Genomic DNA, 15,705 nt, shown 5'->3' with positions numbered 1-15,705 from the left:
ATTTAAGGAACTAGACTAAAAGAAAACGAAGAGTTCTCAGCGAGCTTAACTATTAACAGATTTATTTCATAAAAAGTAATAAATCAATAACCCGAGTTATGAACAGAACTCAAGTCTGGGCCTTATACCAGCACATGCTTAACTTAATTACAAATTGAAGCCTGAAAAGAGAACAAAATTACAATATCAACCTTTGGAATTATTTCAACCTTTAATGTTATCATGCGTTAATTAATAAAGGAAAACAGCAGTACTGACCAAAAGGCTTGTAATTTGGCAATAAACAATTCTGCAAGGGAAATATCCTAGAAAGTGGAACCAACAGTCCTCAACTTTAATTGATACGTGCACACAATTCAAATGGACGTCTAAACATCAGTTAAAAAGACAAGGGAAAAACGAGGCTTAAAATGGTGCTGTACATGGTACACTGCAAGTTCTGGCGAAGTTCTATGATTTCACAAAACATGATAATCACTATTATTATGACATACAGATTCTAGACAAGTACGGCTGAGCAAGTGCGATACTCCATTGGCGAGGAAGGTGAAAAAAACTCCACACTATTGATAAGTAGGTTCCTACTGTTAAAAATTGAAGAAGGTTATAATTTCCAGTTCCTTTAAAGTGTGTCCCTTTGAATTGGATCAAATAACCCCGAATTCTTTCCTGTTGATCTCGGGTTCGTCTTCCCACCGGTCGGGGGCGCCCTCGCCGACTGGCTCCTTGGAAATCACCAGCGCGTCGTCGTAAGAGGGCGGAGGCGCCGTCGCGATCGCCGGCGGGTACAGCGGCTGCTGTTGCTGCTGCGGTAACGGCGGCGGATAGGCCGGGCTCTGGTGCATGTGGACCGGTGGCGGAACCTCCCGGCCGTCCGACGTGCTTACCTGGTGGTACTGGGCAGCGGGGTACGGCTGCTGGATAGGCTGGTGATCCGTGAGCTGGACATGGTCTCGCGTGGTCTGGATGCCGGGAGTGTCTGACCGGGGCTCTCTGGGTCCTTTTAACGCCCGATAGCAGCAATACATTAAGAGGAAGAGTACTATGGTTCCTCCTACGATGAGAACGATCTGCCACCAGGGCATGCTACCACCACCTAAGAGTATGTTACAAAACAAGAATGATTCATGCTAGGATACAAATTGCCACCGATTTCACGAAGAACGGGCGTGTCGAATTTTTTTTTGGGGGGGGGGGAAGTCGCAAAGAAATCAAAAGATGAGTTCCTTTTGTTCTTATCTCCAAAAGTATACAACTTTTCATCAATGGAAAAGCTTTAATACGATTCCCCGGAATCCAAACGTTTGTCACACTGGATTCACTGCTAGCAAAATTAACAGCGCGAAGGAGGGTTTCTTGAAAGCCATTCTGTGCACTTGCCTATGACATTAAGCTGTATACTTCAAAACTACATACCTCTGCTGTAATATGTAGTACCGCTACTCCGGTAAGTGGAAGTATACGTTCTTCGCGAGCGTGAAGAGAACCGACGCTTTCCTTTTGCCAACCCATTGTAGCCATCCTCTGTCAAAGAAAAGTCAAGTTCCGTGAAAGACGAGGTATCGCACACGTGTATCGCAAATTTGAGATACATTGTCATGAGAGAGCTCTTGACGACGTCGCGATGATTTCTTTTTTTGCCGAGTGACAAAAAAACTGGCACAAGACTGTCGTAGTCATTCTTCTTGTTCATTATTTAGTGACGTCATGCTAGACGTCATAACGCATGACGTCACGACTGGTTACTTACTTGGTTCCGTCAAGTGAATCACCAGAATGAACACGATGAAAAGCAGTATGCGTGCAGAGGGCGCCATTTTTCAAGGGTTGTATGCTTGACGTGAAGTATTCCACCTGAAACGCACATGGTAAAGAACCACTGTTACGTTTACATCCACAGCCCCCTTTTACCCTCTCTCTAAGCAATCGTTTCAAAGAATTTTCCTTTCGTGAAAAAGGGGCTGCGCAGAATGCATTTTTGGAGAAAACAAATGTCTGGTTTTACGAACTCCTCGTTGCAACCTCAAAGATGCAGAGTGTATAATATACATTTTTACACTTATCATGTAGGCTTTGGGTCACCAAACAGTTACCTGAATACCACTGACGCTATGCACACTCAGGTTTGTGGCAAATTTAACTTTTTTCAAGATGTATTTTTTTTTTTACGTTGGGTACGGGCAAAACCGTTATATATAAAATTTAACTTTGAAGAACGACTGAACAGTACGTCAAGATATCTTGGTTGAAGGAGCAAATGACTTGTTCTTTCTGCCTGCAAGGTGTTATCACCATGGGCGCCAGTCGAGTGTGAACGTTCATTGTGTGCGTGCCTGTCGCGGCGCCTGCGCATTAACATGCACTGCGCAGTCGTAGTCCAACCAGAATGGCGCCCATGTGAGAACAACGTTTTACGCGTATTCATGGTGAAGTTCCCCAGGATTTGAGACTTGTAGGTGTGGCTTGTTATTTATATATTACTCAGTGGTTTAGCTTCAGAAAGTGTCTACGAGTCGGTATTCCATGCATGCATTGCTTACGAATCCCCTGCTCGGATGAAACACTTGGAAATGTCCACAATTATGTGGCGTGAAAGCAACCGAACAACAATCTGACATCTCGCGCCAGCACTTGAGCTCTTCGATTCCTTCTCCCTACACTGCCTTGACTCGCCAGCTGCGCGCTCCTAACTTGATAATTGGACGATTTGGAGCCAGAGTGCATGGATGTTCAGCAACAAGCACGGCTAGTGATATCGGATGCATTTACCTGCCTATGCCCTCCGTGTATGCAAACTTCATTCCGTGGGTCTAAATTCAATCTGATCGGACTTTATCCAGGGTTCAGACTTTCAAACACAGTTCGGTCCACGGGTGCCTGAAAACACAAGCGCGGGCAAATTTGAGAAAAGGGAAAAGAAACGTGGTCATATATCGACCACAGTCACTTTTAACACAATCAGTTTCACGGACGAAAGTGTGAGCCCTTACGGTTTAACTCAAATCAATGGTCTACCCTTCTACCCTGTGTTCATAATGCCAAAGTTCAAAGGCAACATATTGCATCTCATCGTATTAGTTTTATCCTTTACATGAAGTGGCCCACTCAGGATTTTCCGTAGGGGGAGGGGGCTCAGACTGGAATTTCATACCCCCCCAAAAAAAAGGTTCCTCGTGTTCAAGCCCCACCTCCCCCACAGGGACTATGTCAAAGCTATTAGTTCAAGAGTTAAGTGTGTACCGTATACATCTTGAAAATAGTTTGCGGTACCCGCTGCTTCATTTGACTCGGACCGGCCAGCCGATCCCAGCAAGCTCGGTGGTCGAGTGGTTAAGACATCTGCACTAGTAAGCAGGAGGTCGTGGGTTCGAGTCCCACCCGAGTAAGCTTGTGAGGTTTTTTCGCAAGCTCTCGGACAAGCACTGAGCATACAGTGCTTATTAATATACGTTGGGTAAGGGCAAACCTGTTATTATATAATTACCGTATTCTCGTTTGACAGAAAGTAACAAAATATGACAACCTGGGGAGCTCAAGCCCCCCACCCCTCCCCGAGCCCCCTGTCCCCATGGGTGCGCCTTTAAAAACATGTAGTTGGAGTCACTGATGAAGTATGCTTCCTTGATTGGGAATAACCAGTAATGACCTCAGTCTCGAAAATTCTCTCTTTGGGGAAAGGGCTGTATGCATGTACTTTAAATCACCGTACACGCGCATGCCGCACTCTCGTGGATGCTTGAAATGTGAATCACGTTGATCGCTGCAGAGGGCCTGGATCAAAAATCAAATCACGACTCTGAACGCCGAGTCCTGTCCGACCCATTTCCGCAATTATTCACGCGTTAGTTTCAATTTATCTGCGTACAGCAGGCAAACGTTTGACAGGGGCCACCGTACCTTTGCTCCTTTTGAAGCACTGGAGTTAGGCACACACATTCACCAATACAAACAAACGATGGCATAATGCGTGGATGGAGACTGATAACTGTTACACGTGCAAGTTCCTTTAGAAGAAATCAATCTAGAAGTGGCGACGGCACTCGGCTAAGAACATTTCGAAATAGTGGCTAACAATGATTTCTGTTTGCAATCGGAGGCAAAAGAAAAGGCCAGTGGTCATTTCACATACCACGGTGACCCATACGTCACCTCTTATTTCAATCCTAAAAGCACATGCAATGCTCTTTCTCAACTTTAGTAGCTTCAGTTTCTCCTTTAAATTCTCGTTTTCAGAACAACAGCGTGCATCCTCATCCAGTTTAAGTATAATATACAAAATGTTCACGTACATCATTCCCATCACGCTAATGAGAAGGGTTGCTTACAACAAATTTGTTCTCGTTTGAAATTCATTTCTCCGTCTCTCTTGGAAGATTCCACACACTTGAATCCGATCTGTCTGGTAATTCTGTGCGTCGCCATTTTCCTCCCTGCCGTTTCAATGCCTGTGCTCATCGTTTACTCTGAGCTGAATTCAAGGATTAAATGGGTGCAGACCACTAATTCAAGTAAGAATTTCTGGCCAGCTCATTAGCATTAGAAGTGCCCCACAGTATCTTTTGAAAAAAGAGATTGTTTGGCCCTCAAAATGGTGAGATTGTGTAAATCCTTGTGAGGATCAACTCTCTGGGTCTTTGAGCTTTCATATGAAAGCAGAAGGGCTAAAAATTACGGTTGAAAAATGGTCGTAAGTGCCCCAGAAAGTTGAGGGTTGCCACTTGGAAAATGGCTGCAATCGGACTTCGGAAAAATCACTTTTCGGGGGTGATTTTGTTTTGTGGGAATAATTAAAAATGTAATTGGTTAACCCACAAAAAATGAAAAGAAATGGAAAGATTAGGGACTAGACAATAATTTCATTTGTGTAACTGAAATCTCAGGGATGTTGGCATGCATGCTATTGGGCCCTGTACGGTGCTGATTTTACACTGTTTTCAATGAGGCTTGAATTAGTGGACTGTACCCATATAGGCTCAGTTCCTACTCCTGATGGCCAGATAATTTGCTTTCAGACGTGAAGTTGATGTCTTTGAGAATTAATTACAGGTTGGCAAAGCGGTCGACTTTTCCCTAGTGAGCTGCCAACCCGGGTTTGTAATCTCTGCCACTCAGACTTGAAATTTGGTCACGGTGCCATCCGGTGCATATACACACGACTGCTCTTAATTATCACAAATCCGCGCTTACTCCAGGTAGGGATGGGAGACGCAGCAATTTAGGAACGATCTCAGTGAACCTTCTCGAGGGCTAGTTGTAGCATAAATTCATAAGACTTGAAGGTTTTCATGGTGAAAGAAGCTAGAGGAGTAAAAGACGGGCAGAGTACACTGTTCGAAACGTCGAGTTATTCCCCGGTTCTTCTCAGAACCACATACTCAAAAAAGAGATTGATACATGGTGCAACCGCAATCATTTCACTCTTCTAGCATAAATCAATGTTCTCTCGTGGACCATGGAAGAAAGGTCCTCTCTCGCCATGCATGGGTTTTCTGCAAGATATGGCGGCCGTGACGTCATACGTAGTAGGCTACACAGCCGCGCCTTGTGCGGCTAGGGGCGACGGCTGCGGGTGCAAATGACATGTGTTTCCAGAAAGCCGCTGAGTTATACCGGCTGCACAGAGCCACTTCCCAATGCCAGAGACGCATGTTATTCCCGTCTTCAGCCATTTCATTTGCAAACACAGCCTACAAACACGGTAATTGCCCGTGTTGTCGTGCGTATAAAGCTAGTCTTCAATCAAGCTGTTTGTCAGTCGTCTGTTCCTTCCTTCCTTCCTTCCTCCATGGTCATACATATCGCAAAGGAGCCGATTGACGAATGGTGTAACGTGCAATGCCTTCAAGCGTGAGGAATCTGGCATGCATAAATTCGCCGTCTGACATTTCGCAGTTGGCGACGCGATGTTACAGGCATGGTCTGTATGTATCGATCCCATCATTTCGAGTGGTAACACTCGTCTTGCAACATGCAACCGAACACACAACATATCTGCTGGAGTATTTTTTCCCGCGGAACAAAGACGCAAATCTCTAAAACAGTTGCCACGACGAATAAGATCTGTTCGGCTCTTTCAATACTTGAGCCACGGATATCGCGGGGAGAAGTTCACCTCCTCCGGAATAAACGGAATAAAATTGAAAAAGAAAAAAATGGAAAAGAAGGCGGGAGTATTTTTTGAGGGAGGGGGGATGAAAGAGGACGAAAACCCACAACTTACTTGAACAAAACCTCAACATTGACCCCTGCTTGCCCCCAAGACATCCCCCCTCCACGGAAAAAGTGGTTTGCACCTCTCAAAAGTGAGCCCAACTCACATTGGATGTTTTATCATTATTGTGACACCTGTCGGATCTACAGACATTCAAGGGGTTAGCCCCCAACCCCCCGTGTAGTGCAAAAATAATAATTAACATCTGCTCAATCAACATCTAGCCTCCACAGCCAAGCCTGGATCTGCCTTTGTAAATGATAGCATTTTTTTCAGTTTTTAACTACAGGCTTTAACAATTCCATTATTTCCGTCGTCGTATATTGGAGGTGTGGATTATGATGGATCGCATGTCTGATCATGTCTATTCAAGCCAGTCGGGAACCGATCTCTTGCGTATGCAGCCAGTGGAACAAAACATGTCAAGATACGAAAACGTACTCCATGAAGTCCCGTTGGAATCGAGAGTCGAGGGTCGTGAGTCGGTCGCTTGCCTGTCGAGCTAGGTTTTCCCGAGTGATTACGGCTTCAAGGAATGAAGAAATTAATTCCGTATATTATCGTGCTTTCTTAGAACTATATTATATATTTTTTTCGGGGGGGTTGATCTGTGCCAACCAAGAGAACTGAAGAGCTTTTTAGATTCGTTGAAGCGTTTTTCAGTGGCCCCGGGCACATCACAATAAGTCATGAGCCTTTTTCACTTGTTTGTCCCGTGACGAAACTTGCGGCATTTTTGACCGTAGCCTGTTAAAAAGTGGGTTTTTTCCCCTGTTTTTGCCTTATCTTCCCTCTGTTTTTCTTTACCAGACGATTAAAATTGAGAAGAAAACTGACCCTAAAAGTGTCCCGATTCTCAGAGGAGCTAGCATGGCCAGGAGAGGCCGATGACTTTCCCGTCAGCTTAAAGACATTAAACTGTTTGTTTATTCTTTTACATGTTTTGATTTAGAGCGTTTCGTGCAAATCACCAGCTAACTTTTGCCAAGAGTATTGAGTGTAGCGGCACCGCTTGCATGGGGGGGGGCTCCTAGCCTCGGTAGGGTGGAGACGGGAAGGAACTCCTGGCAAAGGCTAGACTAGAAGTTCCTCCTTGTTTTCCTCTCCTTCCAATGACCAAGGTGTTAAAATCATGACGAAAACACCCTACAAATGGTACTAAACAAGTTATAGTTGACACCCCCGGTGTTATCAGAGGACTACATCAACACTTTTCATTGGTGTCAAAATTTTGGTGATTTTTGGTGTTACTTTTAACACCCTCCAGTGCATGGTAACACTTGAAGGTGTGCAAAGTAACACCAGCGGTGTTAAAGTTTGTACAACCATGTGCCACCATCGCGCTGGTAATTAGCGAAACACGAATATCCATTGCAATATTTTAGTGTAATTTGGTACGTAGCGAGGGTTCCTCAAAATGCCGTTATCAAGAACTGATTTGGCTACCCTCTAAACACAAGAAAATCAAATTAAAAACACATTAATTATGATGACTGCGATGATGATTACGATAATGAGAATGATTTATAGTATTAAAGGCGATGTCTGGTAACGGCCTCAACGGTTGTTGTCTCTTGTACGCGTATAGTTCTGCGAAAGGGCATGTTGTAGTTCCGTGTCCACATATTAAGCAGCTTGTTCACGGCGGCCATGTCTGCCCACGTGCGAATATCAAGTGCGGGGAGTTTTGATCTCACCGATGTTTAGGACTGTGCAAAACGAGCCGTCCTCTCAAATTAACTTCAACCATGTCTTTCCACTGTACTCTGTCCTGCGTGGCAAGCTCACGCCTTCCGTAAACCAAAGCATTGCATGCAGCGCGCTCTCGAATGGGAAATACAATGTAATGCAAACAATATTCTCGCCTTCATCCACAGCATGATTATTTATAATTACAACACCAGCAAAATGAGCCCGTGCGACTTAATGGCCGCTTTCAACCACTTTCTATATTTTCTGGTCAATCTCATCCACGGGATCTCCAAGGTTTCACACCACGGGCCGGCTCACTAAATTCGTCCCCCGGGTATGTCCCCCATTATCGGCCCCTCACACCGGTATCCATGGCAACAGATACCCCGTGACTCAGCCTTAAGTACATAACCGGAGCAAAACAGCGAAGAGAAGAGGGTATCAAGGAACTGGCCAGAGCTTGGCGCAAAATATTACAATTAACCGTGAGTCAGGGTAGCCAGGGCGCGTGTTATTATAGCGAGCGGCGTACTGCAGCGAGACAAGCTGAAGGTCTAACAAGATCACAGCCCCCGGGAAAAACTCCGAGCTAGTGACTGATCGGCAGAATATCGACGCAGTTTGCCTTCAGAAATGGTCTTCACACTGTTTCAAATTTCACAGCGACCGCAGGGCATCCATGTTTTCAAATGAGCACTCTAACGCCAGCACGTCCGATTCTTCAAGTATCTGCCTACTTTAATTGTTAACCTTATAAATTGACAAACACGGGTGCGAGAAGGGTGTGGTTATGGACATTGGCGTCGTGAGGTGAGGGGCAAGGGGGCGCCCCCCCAAAAAACCGAAAAGGAATTATATGAGGGGGAAATCGAAAAAAGGAAAGAAGAGATGAAAGCGGGTGAATACCACCAATTTGCTTGAAAACTAAACCCTATACAATTCACCCCCTCAAGCTTTTTCCATTTATAGGGTGTGAGTGCTTTTCCGTCGGAAAAAGTGGTTCCCCCTGGAAAAAAAATGCTGGCTCCCTTGGTTTGGAGACAAAACAGGGAATTTCAATTTCATGCGGTTATCAGTCCTTCATTGAAAATTATGAGTGCAGCTTTTAACCCTTTTAAAGAGGCGGGGGCGGAATCCGCCCCCCCCCGGTTTATTTTTTCTTCACGCATCTCTCTAGCTTCATTTTGACCCCAAATTTATGAAAATCAGGCGTGGCGTTCTCTCTCAGCGACGAATTTTAGAATGCTGGGTGAAGCGAGATGTGAAATTTACCATGACTGGGTACACAGCAATACACCGTACATAGGACAGAGTGGTATCCTACCATGAATAATTAATTAGTCATAATTATGCAAAGACTTAATTAATTTACATGAAATTTCACACAGATGATAAGTATGGATGCCTCTATGACACTGCCAAATTTCATTGAAATACATCATCGTATGGCCGAGATCTAGCCCCCCGGCTGTGACAAGGCCAAAATGCCCGTCTCTTTGAGGGATAAAGATTAGAATTTAATCATGTATTAAATTATGGAGAAATGACCTTGAAAATTAATGTCATACAGTGCCATGTACATGCACGACGCATGTAAGTCAGTAATTCAACATGAATGAAATTAAATTGAATTCTAACATAGTTACGTTATGCTGAGATTAATTTAAGCGAATTCTCTGCTATGGTAGAGTATTTATCTTCAGTGTGATGAGCACTTAAGGTTACCTAGGCAACAGGCCAACATCAATCGATGTTGAATGGCGCTGAAGAAGCCAGGCATGTAACGTTGGAAGGAGTGATCGGTGAACATTTTAAAGCGAGAATTAGCTTCCTCCGGAGTGCACGCGTCGCTGTAAAAGACTCGGCCTCGATGTAAACACACCGGTGACTCATGCATTATAAAAGAAAATTAAGGCTGTGATGAAAATGGCGTTGCCATCTCATCAAATCATGATGTCAGTGTTCCAGTTTCGATGCCGGCATTTCTTGTGTTCTTACTGCATGCATCAACAGCTCCAAAACATTTTGCTCCCGTAGTGGTTCATATTTTAAGCAGTAACATTCTGTCTTGTTTTATCAAGACTACCATAAATTCAAAATTTCAAAAATTGAATAAAGCTTCATTAATTTTGTTGTGCTTACCGTAAGCCATTTCTCGAGAACATAAAAAATCGGTGAATTAATCGATCTTTCGTGGACTCCGGAAAACGGTTATTCGTTATTAAAAGTACCAAACGTTCGTCTTTAGTTCTCAGTACATGTAGTCGACAGTCAAGCATAAAGCAACACAACAGCATCCCCTCGGATATTGTGAGGTCACGCCTCCTCCAACAGCCACACCCAGCTTATCCATGCATGCCCTCCTGTAGCGCAATGCCCAGAGCACTCAACATGGCTCGCATAAAATGGTCGCCTGCACGCACAGTGCATGCGACCGGTAATGTCCAGTGACTACATTCGCTCTTCAACAACAGTGGAACCACAAAGCACAGGCAAAGTGGTGGAACAGAGGTAACCAGAGATTCAAGAACAAAGGCTCAAGAGAAAGACCGACTTACCTGTAGGATTTCATCCTGGTGTTAAAATGTCACCTTCGTTACAGTCTTCTCACGCGGCCAATCAGTTTTACATTAACGATTACACCCTCCGTTTAATTCTGGCCGAACGTAAAGTCCCACTACGCGCTATCATTCGTCACATTTTCCAGCATGCATTCCCATCCTCAATTCCACGCTCTTGTTATTCCTTGCGACCGCGGGAAACAGACGTCGTCTGCGATGAGTGACTCCACAGAACAAGACGGTATCTACAAGGAGACAAGACAAGTATTAGTTGACAGGGAGCAATGTGTAGCAACAATAGTTATGGACGGAATTGTATTTTATACACCTGGTTTCACAAAGAATTAGCAGGTAATTAAAACCAAATAAACATTTATCATATTTTTCGTTCTCCTTTGCACTACCGTCCACTAGACAAAGAAGCGTAAACAGAGGATGAATGGAAAAAATTACTGTTCTCCTCTTACTCGACTTGAATGAGTCATAATTTATTATCCATTGCGACCCATTTTATGGTTTAAGCTTTAATTCAGAATTTCTAGAAGAATCACCACAAAAAACACGAAGCAATACCACAGAAATCTTTTGAGCAATTTTTAAATATCGATTCGTAGAACGTTCTTGGGAAATGTCTAGTCGAGAGAACAAAAAAGTGAACAAAATGCCAAAGAGAGTTTCTGGAGAGGTAGCAGGGTTGGGTAAGGGTGGGTAGAGTTGGGATGGTTTGGGTTTTATTTGGATTCAAATTTGCTCATTTGTAATCCCAAAGACAGATTCGAAGCACTGACATTGAAAAATACAGAAAGGACAGGGTGAGGTGACGCAAAATATTGATAATAATTTATTTTAACGAGACGGGAATGTTTTTATTTTCAAAAAGAGGGAACTATTAAAAACTAAACTAAGGTGTACTGTTTCGCAGCGTCAAAGCATCTGTGGGTATATCCACAGACACATAAACGAGGATTTTTTTTTGCTCGTGTGAATTTTAATGAATTTCTCTGTTCTCTCTTCAGTGGTGTACACATCGATGTCTACATTTATCCCACATACATTATCATGAGTGTAGTTTTTGAATAGCGCCCTCTTTATGAAATTGACAATGATTGACGATCTGATGATGGCGCTGTTCTATTGCTCTCATACTGCATATCTGACGCAACTTCTACAGATATTGAAATATTTTACACCATTTCGTGTGTTTATTTCCTGGTTTTACTTCATATTTGTCAGTAACGTCCATCAAAAGTTATGGGATGTGATGGAGGAACGATCCCAAGACGAGATGAACTCGTGAGATTGAAGAAAAAACCAGAACAGGTAGGGGGCCTAGGGTTTAAATTCAATCGGTAGGCCTAGCATGTCTAGGCGTAGCGGGTAGGCCTTGCTCTATCTATGGCATGTATGGCTAGCCCTGTGGTGTCTTTCTTTCACAATCTGTCTCTTATCTGTCGCCACCGCAGCCCTACTTCAAGGCATGTCTTAAATACCTGAAATCCAAACTGCAGGATTGTCACAAACTGTGAATCCTAATATCTTCTGAAATGAGAATGACTCAAGAATTTTACTTACACCGGCATATTCTTCAGAGTTTGGACTTTCATACAAGCACCCTAAAGCTTTCCAAAACCTTAAATTTTCCGGTGTATGGTACCTTGAAAAACCCGGCCTGTACTGTAGTATTACATGCTGACCACGGGTGACACCATTTTGAAAAACGAAGGCAGTTCTTCGTGCATCGGAAGTCAAAGCGGCCCTATTTGTGGGGCTATGGTATGGCCTAACCGCTAACGTGTTTTTTACGAAATCAGGTTGTCCTACCATTCCTAAGTTATAGTCCAACATGTCCAAGAAAGGCTCTTTTCTAACGTTAGTTCCCACATCTCCTAAGGTTTTTTTTTACCCCCAGAACTGTGGGGTCCGACATGGAGAGGGGCGGACGTCGGACCCCACCCCGTAGGCTTTTTAACATTTGGATATCTAATGATCTATTTCTACCTCCATGATCAGGCGAGTCTTCAATTGCCATCCTGCCTTCCGGTCATTCCGGTCAGCTTAGGCCTCATGCATCCCCATGCCATGGGCATAAATGTCAGTCCGAGTAACTTGAAACAGGTTGCATCACTGAGATGTTACCTTTCGGCTGACATGGCTATATACTTGACCTTTCCCACAGGTGGATAAAAACATGGAACGGATGGCAAAATGGTTGCACTGTGCGATTAGCCAGGAACGCCTTCGACAGCCAATCATGGCTTGTGAACTCGGAAGGTAGGCCTATCCACACAACCTCCCTCCCCCCAGCCCCTCCTACCTCCATTCTCTGGCCCCATCTTAGTTCGGTTCAGCTGCTAAAACTCAGAACTCCTGAACAGTAACCTAAACGGCATACAGAGCTTCAAACAAATGCAAAAAGTTGAAGGATAATTAAATGGTCCCTTCTAACGGACACCCTTTTACCCGTTAGTTTCCTGTTGGACATTTCTAACTTCTTTTTCCTAAACTCTCCTTTACAGATTGTACAACAAGGAATCCTTGCTTGAATACCTTCTCGATAAATCAACATGTGACTCGGCAAAACACATCAGGGGTCTTAAGGTACGATATGCCCAGGGTTTCCACTGTATTATCCTTAAAGTTTTGATGCCCTGAGCTTCACCGAAGTGTTTTCTGTGTTTGGACTTTTGTTTTTCCTGCTCAGGATGTGAAAGAGCTGAACTTGACTCCAAACCCTGCCTTCGAGAAAAAGGGAAAACAGAAGGAAGACCTTGACAACAGCATCTCACAGTATATCTGCCCGGTGACAGGATTGCAAATGAATGGTCACTACAAGTAAGAAAATAATCTCTCCTCAGAAATCATTCCCACCATGGCTTCATTGTCTTTGTATAATTGCTCCTTCGAATTTAACATCGTATAGTTTCATTGTAAGTTGAGCCTTGAGAATATTTGTTTCAATTCAGGACTTTAATAACAAATATTGAGCAATTAAAAGGCCACATTATTTGCTGGGCTACACCATTCGTAACTATTTTGTCATTTATGTGTGTGTTAAAGGTCTTTTACAACGTAAGTGCTATTGCTCTGGTAAGATTGGAAGATGTATCTTTGCAATTAATAAATCATTTCATTATCAATGTCGGTTAGGAACCGAAGATTTTCTTTGGTTTGTGATTTTTAAGGCAAGGTATCTTTACTTTTTTTGCAAAGAGAGAGGAGTTGCCTGTCTCCTGTGCTAAGAAATGGTTCAATATTACGCTGTATCTGACAGGTTCTGCTTTCTGTGGGATTGCGGCTGCGTCTTGTCAGAAAAAGCCCTGAAGGAGGTCAAGTCTGATGTTTGTCACAAGGTAACGATGCAAAAGTATCTGCAGATTTTTTTTGGAGGAGGCGGGAGTTCGGGTTGCAGAGAGGAAAGATACGAGAAGACTGCAGCCTGGATACCATTTGAAACTTGAAGTGTAACCAATCTGAACACCCTAAAGTCCAAATTATTCAGGAGATCTTAAAGGATTTTGTTACTTTAGGTAGGGTTTGATGCTCTCTAAAAGTTTTAAGTGCAAAGAATGTGCTTTCGTTTTCCTGACAATTCCAGTCAGTATTTTCAATGAGAGCACACTCGGTTTTCAAAATGCTGTCACTGTGGAGCTCTGTTCTCATTTATTTCCTTCTCTCTCGTCCAGTGTGGTGCTGCCTACGATGCGGAGGATGCAGTTGTCATTAACGGCACTGCCGAAGAGATCGGTGACCTGCGAGCCAAGATGGAAGACAAAAGGGCCAGAGCCAAGGCTGAGAAGGTAAAGAGATTGGGGAGCTGGGAACAAAGTCAGATTTATCTTGTATCGGTTGCTTTCCTGAGCTCAGTTATCGGTTTCAAACATTCACTGTTTAAATCAAAATGAGGTCACGATTTTGGGGAAAAACCTTTAATCTCAATGTTGAACAGAAAATGAAAACTGTTTGTAGTGATGAACATGACAGTGAATATCAGTCTACATGCTTTTTCTTTCTTTTTAGAAAGCGAAAAAAGCACAGAAGAGAAAGTCAGACGCTCCGTGCACTGCAACCTCATCCAACACAGACGAGCAACCATCCTCATCCAAACAAGTCAGAACTGACCCAGAGAAATCGACCAATGGCCATGCAGCATCATCCAAACTGACCAATGGAACCGCAGAAGTGCCATCCAAACTGACCAATGGCCAGGCAGCATCATCCAGATTGGCCACTGGGACGGCGGGATCGTCCTCCAAACTGGCCAGTGGGGCAAAGGCAGGATCCGGCAAATTGTCCAATGGTAGTGGGCCGTCGTTGAAATCAACCAATGGCAATGCAGACACACCCTTTGATCATAAAAAGAGTGCCGTGTACAAGTCCCTCTTCTTACCCAAAGATCAGAAGGACGTCGAGAAAGGACACTGGGTGACCTATAACCCGTACTACGCAATGTCAAAGTAGACAGATCACTCCAAAGATATTAAATCTTACCACAATTACAGATTTCATTCGGTCCGCCATCAATGAGCACCATGTTGTGTGGATATCTTGGTTTGCTTAAAGATTAACCATTGTTAGCAACAGGTGTTTTTTTAACATAGGAAAATATCCAGTTGGGGTTCAACCAACCTCTTTTTTTGAGTCTGGACCGTTTTTGGTTCTGTACATACATTTGTATTTATAGGCTTCAGACTGTATTTACCAATATTAAGTTCATAATTCCAAACCACTTGACTATTTTCCCATTTTTGAGGAAGTGTAATCTGGCTTCACAAAGTGCCTGACAAATGGCATTTTGGAACTCGGATATCGTCTTTTGTTCAAAACTGAAGTGTTGATGAGAGAGCACATTATACATGAAACACACAAGTGCATGTAGGAACACATGGTAACTTTTATCATATTTAGGATTTCTTGTGGACACATTTTGGTCAATAGTTGATCGTTAAAATTGCACACATTGTATATAATTCGTGGGGAATGTGTAAATAAATGTAAAGAAGTATGCATCTTGATTTTGGGTGTTTACCTTTGTTAAATGATGAATGTTTGAATTAAATGGCCTTTTTAAGTTTTATGGTTGAGATGAAACTTCACTAACGGCTACGACAGAATTTCAGAGGAAAAGAATTAAATATTCTGAGGCTTCGACCAGCAAACCAAAGAATTTGGCGTTTCTCACAAATTCCCACCCCTTTTAAGTTCACTTCGTATTGGGGATTGAAAACCTTGCAATACTAAAAA

At 43.4% G+C, this 15,705-nt stretch overlaps 2 protein-coding genes across 3 annotated transcripts; one reads left to right on the top strand and one right to left on the bottom strand.

The window, feature by feature from the left end:
- Positions 1-33: 33 nt before the first annotated feature.
- On the bottom strand, positions 34-10,697 carry LOC147796094 (uncharacterized). Of its 2 annotated transcripts, XM_087148365.1 has the most exons (5): positions 10,462-10,697; positions 2,770-2,877; positions 1,751-1,854; positions 1,417-1,524; positions 34-1,096 (listed from the first exon to the last, which is right to left on the bottom strand). In XM_087148365.1, exons 3-5 carry the CDS (start codon positions 1,815-1,817, stop codon positions 648-650), a joined length of 624 nt encoding a protein of 207 aa, XP_087004491.1. In that variant the 5' UTR covers positions 1,818-1,854; positions 2,770-2,877; positions 10,462-10,697; the 3' UTR covers positions 34-647. The 2 variants fall into 2 exon arrangements, with proteins under 2 accessions (XP_087004491.1, XP_087004490.1); XM_087148364.1 differs by lacking the exon at positions 2,770-2,877.
- Positions 10,698-11,583: 886 nt separating this feature from the next.
- On the top strand, positions 11,584-15,476 carry rtf2 (replication termination factor 2). The gene is made up of 7 exons (XM_022235715.2): positions 11,584-11,784; positions 12,641-12,735; positions 12,981-13,062; positions 13,166-13,296; positions 13,736-13,814; positions 14,148-14,261; positions 14,482-15,476. The coding sequence occupies exons 1-7, from the start codon at positions 11,716-11,718 to the stop codon at positions 14,920-14,922; spliced, it is 1,011 nt and encodes a 336-aa protein (XP_022091407.2). The 5' UTR covers positions 11,584-11,715; the 3' UTR covers positions 14,923-15,476.
- The last annotated feature ends 229 nt before the right edge of the window (positions 15,477-15,705 follow it).

The sequence above is a fragment of the Acanthaster planci genome, linkage group LG18, assembly GCF_054643075.1.
Source record: "Acanthaster planci isolate LZ-2023a linkage group LG18, COTS_SCS, whole genome shotgun sequence".
NCBI lineage: Eukaryota > Metazoa > Echinodermata > Asteroidea > Valvatida > Acanthasteridae > Acanthaster > Acanthaster planci.
Note: the sequence above shows the minus strand (reverse complement) of the source record. Positions and strands in the feature narration are given on the sequence as shown.

Coding starts and splice junctions, on each gene's coding strand:
- LOC147796094 (XM_087148365.1), bottom strand. CDS start 1,817: ATGGCGCCCTCTGCACGCATACTGCTTTTCATCGTGTTCATTCTGGTG. Junction 1,525..1,750: donor GATTCACTTGACGGAACCAA/GTAAGTAACCAG, acceptor TTTCTTTGACAG/AGGATGGCTACAATGGGTTG. Junction 1,097..1,416: donor TACTACATATTACAGCAGAG/GTATGTAGTTTT, acceptor ACATACTCTTAG/GTGGTGGTAGCATGCCCTGG.
- rtf2 (XM_022235715.2), top strand. CDS start 11,716: ATGGGATGTGATGGAGGAACGATCCCAAGACGAGATGAACTCGTGAGA. Junction 13,297..13,735: donor CAAATGAATGGTCACTACAA/GTAAGAAAATAA, acceptor TGTATCTGACAG/GTTCTGCTTTCTGTGGGATT. Junction 13,815..14,147: donor AGTCTGATGTTTGTCACAAG/GTAACGATGCAA, acceptor TCTCTCGTCCAG/TGTGGTGCTGCCTACGATGC.